The 19,469-nt window shown below is 42.0% G+C and overlaps 1 protein-coding gene across 1 annotated transcript in view; it reads right to left on the bottom strand.

The window, feature by feature from the left end:
- The window catches only part of celsr3 (cadherin, EGF LAG seven-pass G-type receptor 3), a 205,727-nt gene that overhangs the window by 108,398 nt on the left and 77,860 nt on the right, over positions 1-19,469 (bottom strand). The window contains exons 4-5 of the mRNA XM_034695247.1: positions 9,596-9,818; positions 556-671 (exon numbers count right to left, since the gene is read on the bottom strand). Of these exons, the coding sequence (XP_034551138.1) occupies positions 556-671; positions 9,596-9,818 (339 nt within the window). The remainder of the gene's footprint in view (positions 1-555; positions 672-9,595; positions 9,819-19,469) is intronic.

The following is a 19,469-nucleotide window of genomic DNA, read 5'->3' as shown; positions in this document are numbered from 1 at the left end:
AATAATGCATTAACTAATGCTAATTCAGGGACCCGTATTGTAAAGTGTTACCCACAAAGGAATACAAATAAGTAAACAAGCAAAAGCATTAGACTGCAAAGAGCAGCATACATAAGATAAATATATATATAAATAGATAATTTAAATACTTTGCTTTAATCTAATCTGTTGTGTCCTTTTTTTTAATCTTAAAATGAATACTAAAATTTAGAGGGAGCCAGTGGAGGGAGGAGAGGATGGGGGTAATGTGCTCTCGCTTACGGGTACCAGTTAAAAGCCGAGCAGCAGCATTTTGGACTAACTGTAGCCGTGACAGTGAGGCCCGGTTAACGCCTACATAAAGTGCGTTACAGTCGTCCAGTAGAGTTGAAATAGAAGCATGTATAACTTTAATCCCAGCCGTAAAATACCCATAAAGATATGATACACATGCTATAAAACACAAGACCATCTGTTGTATCATAGTAAAAGGATCATTATAGAAAGAGAAATAGGATAAACACAATCATTCAAAAAGATATACAGCATGATAGGATAGAAATAAACATAGAGCACCTGTGGAATATTTGAGCACCACTTGTCCTTCCTGGATCTCCAAGGCCATGAAGTCGTGTTTTTCATTAAAGCGGCCGTTATAGAAGAGAAGGCCGCTGCTCTCCAGGGTGGCAAAACTAGAAAACACAGAGAAGCATGTCTATGAATATACCATATTCATAAGGATTGTTTTTATGTTTCCACTGTTTATCCCAAATGTTTTGTGTATTGGAAAATGAAGTGCACAAATGAAAAAGAAGGATTGCACACATTTATACATTTACCAGGAAGACTTTGAAGTTTGGCGTGGTTAATGTTGCATACGACCATGATAAAGTGAGCCACTCAAACACTTAACTCAGAAATACTTTATTTATTCTGGGGATGGAAATTCAGTCATTACAGGGATACTCTTATAAACAGTATGTAAGACAAGTCAAAATATTAATAGAAGAAGGAATAAAATAAGATGTAAAATAAAATAAAAATAATAAAGTATATACAGAAGCGCAGAATAATTTGAATTACCTATGTACAAAAGTGCTGGGAATGAAAAGCAAAACTTAAGACTTCTGCAAGCCTCCTGTAACAGGCTCAGTATGAAAGAACAAAAGGTTTTCAGACTGAACAGTTAATAAAGCATAATGCTGCCGCCTCCAGCTGCTCGGAGTCATACAATCATCTGTTTTCCAAAGCAAGGCCAGGGGGACGTGCTGAGGCCAAGGCTGCCATGTTAACACAGTCTGATCAAAAGAACTGTTAAATATTTTTGATACTACAGCAGAGATGACAAACTTTCTCTCCTGGCAACTAGATGAAGTAAGATCCCCACTGCAAAAAATGTCCACTTCAAAAAGGATGTCAACTGGATGTAGGTTTGTGGCTTTGGCTTTCACTTGTGGGCACACTAAGACGCAGTGGGAAGCAGCTGAATGGAAAGGGCTGATCTTCCTGCTGGTGGTGTGGTTTGCTTTTGTATGTCATATATATGCATCTGCATCAATTTGAGTTGTTTCATAACCAGTTAAAAACTCAACAAAGTCAGTTTCCAAGTATTTGCATTCCCTATTCCAGGTATAAACATCCAGAGATGACTTTAGCTGTAACAGTGGATGCAATTCAGCAATACAGGAGAGCTAGGAAATATTCAGCAGAGAAAAATGCATTGTCAATACTTCCATCAAGGTAACTTTAGACCCTGGGCAATCTGAGAATGTTCCCTGTGTCTATAATAAGCTGGAGATTATTCGATAGGGGGGCATGTGTCTTGTTGAATGGCTCTGCTGTATTGTGCACTTTGCAGACTGTATCTCTGGAGCCATCTGATATCCCTAAGTAGTAATGATACCGATCATCATGGAGACTGTGAGAGGAGTCCTGAGATGTGAAGATGTAGGAGGGCTGAAGACTGAAGACTACAAGAAAGAGATATTTTACATGTTTAATATGCCTGTTCTCATAAGAGTGCATGGGGTTTATTTGTTCCCTACATTCGAAAAAAACATGAAAAATATATTTTGTGATGAATACATCCATCCATCCATCCATCAATCCATCCATCCATCCATCCATCGTCCTCCGCTTATCCAGGGTCGGGTCGCGGAGGTAGCAGTCTAAGCAAATTGACCCAGACATCCCTCTCCCCGGCAACACTTTCCAGCTCCTCCTGGGGAATCCCGAGGCGATCCCAGTCAAGGCTGGAGATATAATCCCTCCACTGAGTTCTGGGTCTTCCCCGGGGCCTTCTCCCAGTTGGACGTGTCCGGAACACCTCTAAAGGTAAGCGTCCGGGAGGCATCCTTATTAGATGCCCGAACCACTTCAGCTGTTTCTTGGCTCCTTCCCCCTCAGCAACGTGACGTTCCACGTCTCAACAGCCAGTCTATGCCACCGAGGATCAGCATGCCAGGGTCTTATACACAGACCGCCACCCGGCCTCCTATGCACCAATCCCACATGCCTACCCCTGCGAGTGGTGGACCCACAGGGTGGGCGGTTGCATGTTATTTATTCAGGCTGAGCCCAACCGGGCCCCATGGAGGAGAGCCCGGCCACCAGACGCCGCAGCTCCCCCCACCGGGTCTGGGGGGGGTACCCCGATGTCCCTCTTCGGGGCGTGGTAGCTCTTGTCCATTGTTGCTGTGTCATGAAGGTTTTCTGAATAGCTCTTAGTCTGGTACCTTCCCCTGGGACCAATTTGCCTAGGGAGACCCTGGTGCTGATGCCCCGCCAACATAGCTCCTGGGTTCACCGGGACACACAAACCCCTCCACCGTGTTAAGGTGGCGATTCTAGTGATGAATCATATTTTTGTATTCTTAGTTTTAGTTTTATTTTCATTTTGTTCTCTAATTCGTTCTCTGTTACTCTTGCTAATGTGTTAGTGTTGCTGCAAAAACCATATTTCCCCCTGTGATCAATACAGTATTATCTTATCTTTTCAACTTAGTAGCTACTGATATCTTCAAACACAGCTGCACCGCCCTCATATACAAAATCTCCACCTTACGTCTTCCATACATTCGATGTTTACATTCGGGGCATATCCATACTTTCAGCACTCTATACAACAGAGTGATTCTACAAATCAACTTTCTCAGGGAGAGTCAGAGCAACAGAAACTTCTGAAGCGGAGAACATTTTGCAGTGGAGAAATAAAATGCTCTGGGAGAGAGTAAGTGACATGAATAATGATTCAGTTCTGTTTGGTCCTGATGTGAAAATCAGGCCAAGGAGTGTAGCTGGCAGCAAACAGGATGCTAAATAAAACACTCAGGGGAAGAGGGCTGACAGTCACTCAAAGTAATGAGTGTGTGTGACACTGCTGAATTAGTCACCATCAGATTCTATACAAGTAACCTCACAATAGAAATAAGATCAAGGGTTTCACTGTCTTCAAGTCCGAATGTATAAATGTGGAGTCCCTGAGATAGGAGCATAAATTACAGTCAGCCCTGCAGACTGAGGTTCAGGCTCCCAGATGTATGAGAGGTGGAATTAATATGGGATGGCAGGAGCATGTCATTTTGGTTCAGAGCCACCAAGGCTTCCCCGAGCTCCTGCAACACATAGTGACAGAAGAGTCCTCTCCACACACAAGTCAAATGTCAACAACTCAGCCCGTCCTTTATAACAGAGAGGTTTCTGTTCCTCATAAAAAGGCCACTCAAGGATTGTTGTAAAGCTTGTCTAAAGTCATAGCAACTCAAAGCAGCAGCAGCTAATTTATTCCAGCACCTCAGACAGAGACACAGAAGAGAGGGAGAAGTGTGCTACACGGCAGCTTTCACAAGACAGCAACAGCTCACAAGCACCTACTTAGAGCAGGTAACAGTGGAAACATCATTCCTCCACGAGTCCCCTGTGTGGAGATGTGATCCTGAGAGGCATTACAGAGGCTGTGGTGTTTCACATCACTGAAGGTAGGATGCCGGAACAGGAGCAGAGGCAGGGTTTTATTTCTTATGATGCATGATATCCTTTGACCACTGAAACTGCTTTGTGGACCTGTTCAATAGTCACATCTTAATATGTGCAATGACCTGAAATACGTCACGCTGCTCCTTCTTTAGGTGATTAATGCAAAAATGAAAACTCATCATTCCTCGTCTGCCGTGGTTATTCTACAAGAAGGGCCTGTCTGATGTTACATTCCTGCAGACCAGTGTTAATTTTGGCGGCTATTTTAGATTTAGTCTTAGTCTTTACATGAAAATGTTAGTTTAGTCTTATTTTAGTCTTTTCAGTCCTTTATAGTTTGAGTCTAGTTTTAGTTGACGGAAACTCAAAACATCTTCCCTCTTTAAATAATTCATGTAGTCGATCAGATATCGGTATCAGGGATGTACCAATTATTAAAATCGTCAACATTTCACTCCTTTAACACTTTTGCTTGTGTAATATCTTAAGTTAAATAATTCAGCCTCTCACTGCTAAACAATCAAAAGAAAACATTCTTGATGTGACCACTGTGAAGATATTTTGATTCTCTTGATTCACAGAAAAATGCCATGAAAGGACTGTATTGCACATTTACGAGGGTCCTTGAATGCACCTGCAGTGACAGGCTCACTGGACAGTCAGTTCACGGCACTCTGAAATGCATCTGTATCTTTGATGACAAGGAGTTGATCCAAACTTACTAAATGTGTCTGATGTTTCACCAAACTGGATTAAATCATTCTGTATGTCAAACATCAAATATTAAACAGACGTCCCCCGGTTGTGTCTTCGTCACTAACACAGACCAGGAGTAAAAATCATCAATGAAGATGAGACAGATGCATGGAGGTGAGGAGAGCTGGTTGATGAAGCACACCTGCTGCAGGTAGAGACCAAGCTAACACTGAGCCCCTCAGATAATAACTCAGCCTGTCACAGGAAGGCATCACTTTATCTTTAAAGATTAGACGCACAGCGGGGGGAAACATGGATTCTTCATGTCCGACGGGCTGCCACTAAATATTTTGCCTCGTCAACAAAATCTAAACAAATGTTCGTCACAGTTTTTATTATCAGTGATGCACTTTATCGTCATAATTTTGTTAACAAAATTAACACTGACCCTCAGTAAAGCTCAAAGTAAATCAACCACTGTACCTGTCGAGTCACATGACTGTAAACTTTCACAGGAACAGCTTCTGCGCTCGGGGTTTCAAATGCTTGAGTATTCTTTCACTTATTAAAAATCAAAGAGTTAATGTGAATATCATCACATCACAAACGTAAAAATGTTTTTACAAAAAAAGAAATCCTTATTTCCTTTTGTTCATTACCTTTACACTGCTTGGCAGTACCTGCACCCAAATTGACTTGAAGCACTTTGTTACTCTTACTGATCTAGTTTCCTCTTGTCTACTTCTTTGCTTGTGTTGTTCTTGTTCCTTTATGTACGTCGCTTTGGATAAAAACTTCTGCTAAATGACATTGTAACATTGTAATATTGTATTGGTTTTATCTGTGCCGGGTTGAAACCATAGACTGTATAAACATGGACGTAGTATCCGTGACGTCCTCCATCTATTCCTGAAGCACTGTTTTGATGCCAATTCTCTGCAGGAACCATATTGGAAATGCTGAACTCAACCCAACTTCTGTCGAGCTAGTGTGACATAAAGAGGGAGGCCTTTAGCCTTTTAGCTAACAGCTAAGTGTGTTATCTTCAAAAATAACAAGTTATTTGAAGTTTTTTTAACCCAGGCTGTAAACGTGTTTATTTCTGCTGTAGCTAGACTTTATTTGTTTTTCTCACATTCTTATTCACATATTATACTCAATTGAGTGGTCATGGAATAATTGGACCCCCCCCAATTAGGATGTAAAGTTCAGGGTTCACGATATATCACTGAAATCAAAAACAACAGTACCAACCTATCACAACCATTGAAAAGAAAAAAGAAAAGAATGCATAACTGACCAAAACCTCATCTAGAGGCAGGTACCCCATTATCCATACCAACATACATCTGCCTGCACAGACATGCACAAGCACAGGCACGTCCACACAAGTGCATATATGTACATGCCTGCAGAAAAACACAAGCATACATACATATACATCTACACGGGCGCACACATTGACCCACATGTCAAAATACACACCAACAATACAAAATTGACCAAACACAATTGGAGAGGAGGCCGCTATACACAAACTTCTGCCGAGTAAACACAACGTCATGAGAAAGATGAACAAAATATTACAGCACGCAGTCTCTTACTGTTAATGATGCAATACACAGCTACATAAGTACGAAAATAGCCACACCCCTTATGGTAGCACGAAGCTTTGGATATGTGAAAGAAATAGTGACCAAGTTTTGTTGTATGTCTCAACTGACCCGCGTAGGGAGTGCATCATTTTTTCTAACTTTAGGAACATAATCAGGTCATGAATCCACCGAGAAAAGGCCGGGGGGGTTTATTTCTGCTGTAAAGATCGTCTTCTTTGAATGGGTGTGTATGTGGTTTCTGGTGTTTCTGCAGTCAGCCTCTAGTGGACACTCGAGGAACTGCAGTTTATAACACTTCTGCATGGGCTTTAGACCAGAGGTTGCCTCCTGGTTGTAATACAGTATTCCCTCCAGACGGTGGCTATAGAGCGTCTTAAAGCTGTTTGCTAACCGCATTAAGTAACAGAAGAAGAAGAATGCTAACTGCATTAAATAGGAAAAGAAGAAGAAAACATTGGCGACAGTCTTGTGTAGTGGAGTGAGATTCCAAAGTGGAGAACACTGCAGAGACTGAATATGGCTGTGAAACGTAAACATCCGTGCAATGCTGCTGTGTCACAGAAACACCGGCGTGAAGGTCGAGACAGACACTGACAGAGCCCGCTACTAGCTGCACCTCATCTCGGTGCCGGTTAACGCGACTGCCACACAAACGGACTGCTAACAGGATGGGGGTCCCAGGAGTGTTTACTTTTATTGCCTACACCTGCAGCAAAACAAGTATTGGGTGAGGTCTCTCCCTTTCAAATGTGTATAGTATTATGGCTTGAAATGCCCATCCCTGCTCTGTGCTCTAAGCCTTTGCAAAAGTTGGCATCAGAGGGCTAAACTATGTGTGGTAAGAGTTGAAGCAGCAGAAAAGAGACTTCAGGACTGAATTCATTATTAAAAATTGTAATATTTTTTATCACAGTATACTGTAATGCAAAGTCTGTTTTTTCAAATACTGCCAAAAAAATGTGTTGAAAGAAAAGAGCATTTGTATCTTTTTAATACAGAACATCTTAAGTTTTTATAAAGTGAGCCGCTCTTCAGAAATAAACAGTCACATTAAACCTCATCCATTCCCTAACTAATGGTTGTAAACATTAAATGTGCTTCATAAATCACCTTCATGCTCCATCACTGCACAGACGCTCATTAGGATTGAATACCAAAACCACAAAGTCTCACAGCGACCACTCCATCAGTCCAACCACATCACCCCAACCCCATGGGCAATGTCACCTTAGCAACTATGATTAGACGACATCACCCATGGCAACCATCCCATAACCCTTCCTGACCACTCTCGAGAACCACTTCAGATCTCCCTTGGATGAACACTCAGGATGTCGAGAGGCGAAGGCAACAGGCGGCAGAAATGATGCTGGTGTCGAGAAAGACAAAGACGAGAGCCTCATGAAGACCATGATCCTGTAACACTGGATCTCTAACCTCACGTTATGTTTCTACAGGTCGGTCTGTACTGATGAAGAAGTTCTTTCTTAAATGTGATGTGAGCTTAGAAGTCTGTCAAAACATTCATCACAGAGCCGGCTGTTCAGCTTCATAACTGCACATTTTTTGCTTCAGTGTTTCTTTTATTTATTTTTGAAGAAAAGCAACATTACTTCAGACATTTAAAATGATGTCAGCACCAACTCTGGAGACTATTCTGGGTTGGTAAACAGGAGAGTCATCTCTCATAAGGTGCATTTCGACCAAGAGTTCCGAGGTCTTTCAGCCCCCAGGACTACTTAACCCTAAACTAAAAGGTTCCTGTGCCCCCTTTGTTGTCTGTGTTTCGACCGCGGGCTGAAGTCCCGGGTAGATTGTGCAAATCAGGTCAGTGATGTACAGAGAAAAAAAAAGTAATTACACCACACCCCCAGACCAGTAGAGGGCAGTAAAACAAAGAGGAATGCCATTCATCACAGATGACACCATAGAAGCAGACGGACAGGCAGGTGTCATTATGAGCAACACAACAGTTAGCCTGTTAGCATGAAGAGACTCAGCTGGTGCTGTTTGAGATGGTGCTATATTTCATCACAGATGGATTCACTGAATCAACACGGGAGAGGAGATAAGCGCGAGTAGCAAAGACGTTTCAACACGGCTTTAAAATCCTTTTGAACTCAAAAAGCCGTGGCAGAGATCGGCCGGTGTTTTGGTTTAAACAGCGACCCTGTTAACTGGAGACCTTCAGCCGGATGCATCCCTCATAAACGTCTTTAGACGATCATTAAATATCTGATGAGGATATTTTGAAATCTTAATAAAAACTAAACTAGTTTGCATTCCCAGGAACTCCCTCTGTGTTTCAACAGCTGTGTAAACTCCACAAACACTGACACGTTCAGCTGAAGGTCTCCAGTTTACAGGGTCACTTTTAAAACCGTAACACCGGGAGAGACGCATTCACGGTGGGCTGAGAGAAGACTACTGTTACAAGCTGCTAAATCAAGAGAATCACAGCTTCTTCTTTTGAAAAGTACACACACATACAAAAAAGATAGAACAAATAAAAACTAATGGAAGAAAGAGAAATCAAGAGAATCACAGATGTGTGTGATGTTATTGTGGACGGCGGGTGGAATAAAAACACTGCGGTTAATCTACCAATCAGACACGTTCAGCATTACAGGCCCTGCCCCCCGAAAGTCCCAGGACCTTTGAAAAGCACTACCCCCCCAGCAGGGGCTTTTTAGAGGGGAGATTATCTTCCCCTGAACTAAATTTAGACCCTGGGTCCAGCAGTTGAAAAGCACATGGTTCAGGGGTAATGTTCCTCCAGTCGAGTCCTGACCCCTGCAGCAGACACCTTTGGAGTCTTTACTGAAACTGTTAAGTCTACGTACAGATGCGCTCTCTCAAGTTTCCAACAGAGAGTAGAATATAAGGAGATATGATATAAGACAAGAAGAGAGTGGAAAGAGGAAAAGAAATGGAGATGTAACCGAAACTAGTAAATTGATGGATGAAAGAGGAGAGAGTACAGAAACCACTCTACTCTCTGGTGAGAGACGTGGAAGAAGAAGAAGAAGAAGAAGAGAGGGAGAGAGGGAAACCATGAATAATAGGATCGATCTCTGAGAAGACGGAGATGAGATAAATAGATTAAAGCAAAGAGGAGAGAGACTCCATGAGCGGAAGAGAGCGTAGAATCAGAGAGGAGTGCTTATGGATCTCTGTGAGAGTGCAAATAAATGATTAGAGAGGAAGGAAAGGAAAGAGAGAACAATCAAAGGAAGGAAGACAGAAGAGCAGAGGTCAGAATAAAGAAGAAAATGAAGTTGTTAAATATAGAAGACGAAACAAGACAAGGAGAGAGCGATTAAACTCACGTTATTGAGATGGACAGGTGGAATCTCTGCCTGAGGCCCCGGAACATGACGAAGGACTTGGGTGGGAAGGAGCGAGCAGTGACGGTGCAGTACGGGCGCTCGTAGCCTCCTGCAGGACACTCGCAGCGGAAACCTCCGCCTGTCAGCTCCCGACACGTCCCTCCATTACGACACACGCCTGGCACACACCTGCCCTGTCGACGGTCAAACTCACAGCGGTCACCTGAGGATTCAAAGGACAACAATGAATGACTGTAAACTCTGCTGAACTCAAAACTTTAAAACACCAACGTAACATTTAAGCATCAAGACACGGCGTCTTCTTCAAGTACAGGAAAGGATATCCTCCTGTCAGTGTCTGGACAGTTTCACCACTTTGCTTCGTGCTCCAGAGACTTCAGGCAATTAATTTTTATAAGCTCGGTCCTTGATCCATCAGATCAAACACCCAAGCATTGTTCAAACACTCACAGCGTTCACTTCAGATTCCAGTCCAAGATCCGGAGGCTTACAAGCTGAATTTAAATGACATTTAAGATAAAATGTTGTTGGGATTTGAGTCTTTTACTCATTAGGCTATATGCATGACAAACTCTAAGTTAAATGATGCATGAGAAGTTATGGAGGCTGAATATTTATCACAAATTAACATGAAGAGGAGACAAAAAAGTTTTCATGTCCCTGAAGCAACTTTCTCTCAGGACGACGCTTCTGGCAAACAGAAGTATCATAGTCAAGAGCTAAACTTTGAAACATGCCATTGATATGAATATCACTATTTTAATTGGATAAATACGGTGGTAGATCTCCCTGTCAATTTGACTCACCACATCACTAGAGGTTTGGTGGTCCTACCTGAAACGCTAGGACGACCACACCCCCTGTTGTCTAGATGAGGGGGCCTACATGCTGCTGCACACCTGGGATGCTGTCCCTAGACTGTTGAACAACAGGGGTGAAGTCGTCCTGCCATTTCCGGTAGGACGACCAAACCTCTATAAATCAGCTGACAGACGTCACAACAACACCACGTGACCCTCTGAAGAAGACTGCAGGAAGTTTGTAGTCGAAACTAGTGCTGTCAAGAGATTAAAAAAAATGAGAGATTAATTAATTATGATCTGTAATTAATTGATCTAATTAATCTCTTTTTTAATCTCACCTAAAAAAATTGCTGAGAAAAGCCCTCAACTTGAGGTATTTCTTCTTCTTCAGCCAGTGGCTGAGACAGACCAGCTTGGTCACGTTCTCTGGGAGCAAGGCTGCCCTTTTATTTTGCACTATGTGGCCTGCAAGGCTAAACAGTCTCTCATAAGGTACAGAGGTTTGCCCGGGGAGGCCAGGTACTTGCATGCTAGGGCTGACAGCTTTTCATAGGCTCCTGAGTGAGCATACCACCACTGCAGGGGACAGCCATCAACACTGATGCTGGGCTCTGCGCTGCAGTTATATTGCTAACGTCTTTGCTGCTAGCGTCAGCTGTGGCTGCACTTGGGACTGGGCGCTTTGAGTTGATGTGGTAGGCTAACCTTGAGCTGCTTCGGTGGTAAGCTAACTCCTTCTTACAAAGAAGGCAATGGTGCCGTCGGGGCATTTTTGGCATGTAAATTTCCCATTCATTGGACCTACAACTCTCACATGCTCCTCCATTTTCACGTCTCCTCACCTTGTCCTCCACCCAACTATAATGGGAGCCTATCAGCTTATGATAAACAAGCCCAAACACAATGGCTGTTTCCGAAACCGCCTACTATACTAGCAGTACGTACTGATATGTCCAAAATTCAGTATGTAGTAAGTAGTATGTGAACAAGAGCAAAATCTACAGTATGCCAAAACTCCCCGGATGTCTACTGATTCAGGAAAATATCTCAGTATGCATTGGACCAGTCTGCCTCACAAACTGTTTCCCACAATGCACAGCGCTCGTTCTTCTTTTTCTTTTTCCTTATTTTTTGGCGGGGGGAGATCCGTTTCTGGGTGCTGTGAAAATTATCAAATTCCATATAAACAACTTCATAACTTTTTAAATCATAAATGGATGCTAAAGAAGCATTTTATTTATCGGCTTCGCCGTTGTTTACTTCCGCTTTCGGAAACCGGAAATCCAGCGAAGTCTGGCTCAGCATGCTGCATGACAGATCAAACAGAACAGTCATACTACATACTAAATTCAAACGCAGTATGTAGTAGGCAATACCTACTGCCTACTACATTAGTAAGTAGTATAGAGCAGGCCGTTTCGGAAACAGCCATAGACAGCCAATCCATGTCCACTTCAGGGTGTGACTGACACTCCCAACAACTCAAGCACAAGAAGCCCCATGCATAAAAACGGATTTTATAAAAAGGCAACTCATATACAGAAACAGTAAAGTTAGAGATGAAAAATTAGATTAACATGATTAAAAATCATAGCGCGCTAAAAAGTGGTGCAACTGATCATCGTTGATCCGTGATCCGTACGGATGCCTCTCCACGGTTCGGCACAGACGTTCTCCGTGGATCGGTTGATGAAAAAAAAAAGTTGCGCGTGTTCACGTGATGACCGCATGTTCAATCCACACTCACTCGTGAAGCGCAGCGGTAGTCATGGAGAGAGTGATGGAGCAGAGGGAATTATAAACCCTCCTGCATCTTGTAAGTCACATGTATGGGAGCATTTTGGTTTCCCTGTGAATGCTGAATGTGCTTGAGCCACGTCATGAAATTCCGTCTCGCACCCATTAGACCAGAGGCCCTCTATACGCGGCCCACGGGCGCATCCAGCCGCCTATTTGTGGCCCCCGAACTGTTATTCCTTCACTCTGTGTTTTGGTCGGGTCACCGCGTGTTTACCGGGACTTGTCTCCATGTCAGATACACAGACAGGCTGTTACTGGGTCACTTAGAGTCCACTCCTGCGAGTGCAAGTTTTAACTTTCACTTTGGTTTATGGAGCAGTTCACATGTTGGCACTTTGCCAGCTGTAGGACCCTAGAATGCACGAAAATGGTGTGTTCAGTTTGCAGCTCAAAGAAAAGTGGACGGTGAAAATCAGCGATTGAAAGAAGAATGGAGAGAAACTTTTGAAGTTCCTCTGCTCCTTCACTTGCCATGCCATGAAATGCAGTGAATGAGGCAGGACTGGGCCCACAGATAGGGTGCTTTGCACATGCAGTACATTTTGAGTTGAATGTTGTTTTTATTTAATGGGCAAAGTGTTTTACAAAATAAATGGAGGGACAAAGTTATATTTGTCTTGTCTTCTTTTGTTTTGCTGATTGAAAAATGATCCGATCCGTGACTCAAATCCATGATACGATCCGACCCATGAGTTTTTGTGATCCGTTGCGCCCCTAGCGCTAAATATGACTGTAATTAATTAATCGCAATTAACGCAATAATTTGACACCCTTAGTCGAAACATGTCAAGGTAAAAACGAAAACACACTGGTCTACATAAAACAACTGTCTATGACTATGACTACCTGTTACAGGTACAGTCACACAGGGTAACATCAAAACAGATGTCTTAAAGCTTAAACATAAAATGTTTACATCATTGTATCATGACTCACCCAGCGATTCCAATTTCCTAATGCAGTGCGGGACTTCTGTGAGTCTCTGTCAAATCTAATGTGTTAAACAAAAGTTATATGTGAAATATATTATATCCAAGTTGTGTGTTCAGATGTGCAATCAGCTACTCACAGCCAACGTGGATTGCACTTACTCCCCAGAATGGTTGTGTTGTGTCACTTGAGAACTTGCTGCAGGTTCTGAATAGAGCTACTTCACCTGAGAGACCTGAAATTACCTCAGTCTTAAAAGCAGTGGTTCTTTCTCCATGCCAACTGCTTAACACAGAGCTGCTGGCTCCCTTCTATCAGCCAGTCACCACTTTAGATGTAAATGAGTACTTGATTAGATGGTGCAAGCAGCTGGGTGCTGATTCTAAGGAGCAGGGAGAACAGCAGAGGACTAGCCTTTGCCTTCCCTCGTAAGGAAAGGGAACACCAAAAACAGGGGGCTTGACAGTGATATCTCAGAGGATAGTTCATGTAAGTGTGTGTAGAAAGGGGGGAGTGCTGCAGGATGCTGTTGCTTTAGAAGTGTGAGGAAAACAAAACAACAAAAAGAAAAAGAAAAAAACAAAACAAACAAATCTGCAGACAAGAATAAGAATAAACACAGATTTGGCTGCCAGTCAAACAAGCGCCCATCTGTGGGTACCTCAGGAGGCAGAAACACCCACGCAACACAAACACACACACTCACACACAACACACAATCATAGATACACACTCTGTATCAACCACATAAAGAGATATGTAGGAGTCGACGCTCTCCCTCCTTTTTTTTGTTGTTGCTTTCCACTTTTCCTAAAGCATATTTGGACACACACATTGTCTGACATTTAGCAGCTGCACACACAAAACACCCACACCCAGCACCCTTCATATCAGCAGAGCAGACAGAGTTTGAAACTCGCCTCAAGACAGATGGCTCCTTAAGGACCCTTTTTAGAGCCTGCTAACAGCTCCAAGCACACACACACACACACAAAGACACACACGCACACACTCACTATTGGTAAGGCAAAAAATAAACAAATCAAATTGCATACACATTAATTATTAATGGAATACACATTTTCTTTCTTTCTCAACGGTATGTCTTTCAGATTTGTCTCATCTATGTCTCTCCATCTCTCTGTCTCGTGCACACACACACACAGACACACACACACACAGACACACACACACACACACACAGACACACACACACAAGCACAGACACTAGCACACACAAAAGGATCATTGCCCCTGCCCTCAAGGCTGTCAGGTTTTATCATGTAGCTGTGTCTGTTGGTTGTCTGTGCTGCTTTTAGATACCAAAGTGCCCACTGGCAGAGTCTTTTTAAGAGCCAGACACACACACACATACACACACACACACACACACACACACACACACACACACACACACACACACACACACACACACAAATGACGTAAGGCAGTTGTAAGTCAACAGATATCCTCTTTTGTCATGATCTTTTTGACACAAATATCGTCCGACAAACACAAAACAAACATTCACTCAATAAGCAGACACACACACACACACACACCTGAGGGCAAGTCATGAAAACACAATGAATACTCATGACACACATGCACATACACAATGAGCAGAAATACAGTAAAAGCACACACACCGTATTTGATAGAAGGTTTGATATTAACAATCTGTGATGTCTACAACACAAACTGAGGCCCGCAGCATGTCACACTAAACACTTTTAAACTAAAGACATTTATCAAAATGACACTTCTGTATTAACTCTTGTTTCACAGGTGTGTTCAATTCTTCATTCTGATTGGTCAATACTCCAAAGTGAGGTCATTACACTAAACAAAGACTAATATTAATAAGAATAAAAGACTGATAAAATAACAAAAATTAGAGCGTCCTCAGTTAACGTCTTGGACACATGCTCCTTATGGTTTTTCTCAGGCACAGCACCAGAAAGTTATTTTTGTCTCAGCCTCTGAACTGTAAACTTTAAAATGGATTATTTTTCTTGCCCTACACACTAAAGATAGCTTTTATCAAGTGTAATTGAGATTGTTCTCTGTTACATTTATGATCTAGCTGAGATAAGGCTCGCAGAGTCAGTGACATCTTTGAAATCTCTTCTTTTTACAGACTGGCTTTTATGTGACTTCTTCTTTTTAACCACTTTTATTTTTTTATTTTTTTTCAAACTAATTCATTGTTTTAATTCTATTGGATAATTTAATTTGATTATTTATTGTTTTTGATTTATTTTTTGATTCATTATTTTAATGTTCCTTATTTTTCCTTTTCCATTTTCTCCGATGTGATGTCATACTTCTTCTAAAAAAACGTTTTATTGTCCTTAAATGCCTATTTGTATTTATTCATTTATTAACTTATTTATTTTTAATAATTTATTCATTTATTCATTTATTATTTTTTCAAAAACCTCTTACAATTATTTATTTGTCTGCTGGCTCACCACTTTATTATGTTTAATTTTCATTTCTTCTTTTAAATCTCTTGCGTTGTATTCTGGTTTTGCATTGTTAGAATTCCTACACTCCTCTCGGTCTGTCAAAGGTTTATTATGTCATTTGAATCCTGCCATGCTTTGTTCATCAAAGCACTTTGTAAACATTTGTTTTTAAAGATGCTATATAAATAAAGTTTTTACTACAGATACAGCTTGTTGTTCACCTACAGACAATTATACGACACACAAGCTGCTCAGATAAGCTATCAGAAATGACCTCCTGATCATTTTGTGCAATACATGGTGAAAAAACTGCTTTGTTAACAATTATTGGGTCAAAAACAAACTCATACGCACCACAAACACTGCCACCAAAATCATCCGCCTCCCCACACCCAACCTGTCTGACCTCAACAACAGAGCCATCATACGCAGAGCACGCACTATAACACTGGACCCCCAACACCTCCTCTACTCGGTCTTCACACTACTCCCCTCCGGTCGCAGATACAGATCCCCTTACTGTAGGGGAGCCTGGTTTGGCAGAAGTTTCGTCCCATCAGCCATAGCACTGCTAAACAGAATGCCACTGTAATGTGTCCGGTGTGTTTATATGTGTCCGGTGTGCATATATATGTCCAGTGTGTTCATATGTGTTCGGTTTGTGTTCGGTGTGTTTTATATATGTCCAATGTGTTCATATGTGTCCAGTGTGTTCATATGTGTTCATATGTGTTCGGTGTGTTTATATGTGTCCAGTGTGTTCATATGTGTTCATATGTGTTCGGTGTGTTTATATGTGTCCAGTGTGTTTTATATATGTCCAATGTGTTCATATGTGTCCAGTGTGTTCATATGTGTTCATATGTGTTCGGTGTGTTTATATGTGTCCAGTGTGTTCATATGTGTTCATATGTGTTCGGTGTGTTTATATGTGTCCAGTGTGTTCATATGTGTCCGGTGTGTTTATATGTGTCCAGTGTGTTCATAAGTGTTCGGTGTGTTTATATGTGTCCAGTGTGTTCATATGTGTTCATATGTGTTCGGTGTGTTTATATGTGTCCAGTGTGTTCATATGTGTTTATATGTGTCCAATGTGTTCATATGTGTCCAGTGTGTTCATATGTGTTCATATGTGTTCGGTGTGTTTATATGTGTTCATATGTGTCCAGTGTGTTCATATGTGTTCATATGTGTTCGGTGTGTTTATATGTGTCCAGTGTGTTCATATGTGTTCATATGTGTTCGGTGTGTTTATATGTGTCCAGTGTGTTCATAAGTGTTCGGTGTGTTCATATGTGTCTGGTGTGTTTATATGTGTCCAGTGTGTTCATAAGTGTTCGGTGTGTTTATATGTGTCTGGTGTGTATATTTGTGGGATGTGGTGAACCATTGCTGTGAGGCTGGGTGGATGTTTATGGTTATTGTGTTCATACATGTATTCCTGTACAGACGGTGGCAACAAATCTCCTTATTAAGGACAAATAAAGATCTATCTATCTATCTATCTATCTATCTTGTTCATACTGATAGCGTGGAGGGAGAGGGGTCATCGATGGGCTATGATCCACACTGACTTCTAATGACAGAGAGAGCGGCACACTCAGCTGTCTTGTCTCAATGGAAACAGTCAGTCTGTGCTTTCAAGTCAATACAGAGACAATCAGATCAGGCCGGATCGCTTAACATTTCCTCCCGTCTGTCCTGGGTCGTGTTGGAAACGCATCACAGTGATGACATTAGACAGTGAGTCCCACCAGAAGCAGTGACAGTAGCTGAAGGAAAGATGGACGTACATCTTTAAGAAGTTGGCTGACTGTAGGTGAAAGCTGCATCCTGACCCTGCTGCACGCTGAAGTGTACCCCTTTCCTTTCTGACTGCTCAGTGCTGGAACAATCTCTGGAAGACTTCATTACTTTTTTAATTTTACAACACCCTTGCCTCCTTTCCTCTAACTGATTCACTCAAGTGATTCATCTCGTATTCAAACATGGGATGAATTCAGTGCTCTCCTCCTTTTCTGTCACCCTTTATTTCAAATCTAATTCCTTCATCCATCGCTCACTCTCTTTATCACTGTTGATGCGTCCGTCCACATCGCTCTCCCTCACTCAGTTCCCCACTGCCGCCTCTCTCCTTGTGCCACAGGCGGCTGAAAAACTGCCACTTATTGTCTGACAAACACACAGCAGACCCTCACACCAGCAAATCAGCCCGAGGACACGCAGAGTCCGACACCCGGTCACACATCCAGCTCAGATAACAACAGCCTCAGGACATTCAGATTATCACATATGTCTGTCCTGGTTTAGCTTTCTCTCATCCTCCCTGCCCTCTCACATTAAACGTATACTTCTAAGTGCACACAACAGGGAACCAATTAAGTAGGGAAATACACGCACACACACATATACACTCTCTGTAACACATCCCAATCTCAGTGCCTTTGTCTGTAGCGCCCATTCAACCATACAGACCCTCTCATTAATATTAAAATAAATAAACAGACATTAATACTCATGAATTATGCGCATGGAGACTAATACACAAGTGCACACACACACACACACACACACACACACACACACACACACACACACACACACACACACACACACACACACACACACACACACACACACACACACACGCACATATGCACACCTACAAATACACACGCTGGTTCATTATGCACACCCATTTGCTCACAGGTTGACAGACTGGGAGGAAGTGAACTGACGGAAAGACAACAATGAAAAGAAACACACCTCTGCATGCACACATACAGACTGAGGAATAAGAACTGCAGACAGAAACACACAACACAATCACACACAATCACACACACACACACACCCACACACACACACACACACACACACACACACACACACACACACACACACACACACACACACACACACACACACACACACACACACACACACACACACACACACACCGATAATTACAGTAAAGCACAGCAGACGTGTTTTCAGACTGACTCAATGATAGTCTTTTTATTCTCTCGTCTCTGCCCAGACGGTGTGGAGGCGCCCACTCTACCAAAGTACTTACACTGATCAGTGGTGCTAGGAAAGACACACACACACACACACACACACACACACACACACACACACACACACACACACACACACACACACACACACACACACACACACACACACACACACACACACAAAGAGCTGGAAGTGGTTATTTCAAGTGTGTAGATCTTCATTTTCTTCAGAATTCAGACTTGGATGGACACGAAATAACCAAGCAAATGTTGAGTGTCACATTGAGGAAAGAAATGAACATTTCAAACATAAAATAATACACTATCAGTCAAAAGTTTGGACACACCTTCTCATTCAATGGTTTTTATTTATTTTAATTATTTTCAACATTGTAGATTAATACTGAAGACATCAAAACTATGAAATAATCTGGTTTTGCCATAATCTGGATTACAACAGTAGTCAAATAGGGCTATCCATTGTGTGCTAACCCTACCTCTGAACAACACAACTGATGGTCTCAAACACATTAAGAAGGCAAGTCATTCTACAAATGAACTCTTGACAAGGCTCATGTTCATTAGAAACCATTCCAGGAGACCACTTCATGAAGCAGACTGAGAGAATACCAAGAGTGTGAAAAACTGTATTAATCTACAGTGTTTACAATCATTACAATAAATACAAACCCTTGAATGAGAAGGTGTCTCCAAACTTTCGACTGGTATCAACATAAATCCCACAAATACTCAGATATTTTGAATGATAGTACTAGAAATAAATAGCACACACTCAGACACACAAGATGTTGGTTAATGCATTGGTAAA

Source organism: Notolabrus celidotus, chromosome 11 (assembly GCF_009762535.1).
Source record: "Notolabrus celidotus isolate fNotCel1 chromosome 11, fNotCel1.pri, whole genome shotgun sequence".
Lineage (NCBI taxonomy): Eukaryota > Metazoa > Chordata > Actinopteri > Labriformes > Labridae > Notolabrus > Notolabrus celidotus.
The sequence above is the reverse complement of the archived record's forward strand: the minus strand, read 5'-3'. Positions and strand labels throughout refer to the sequence as shown.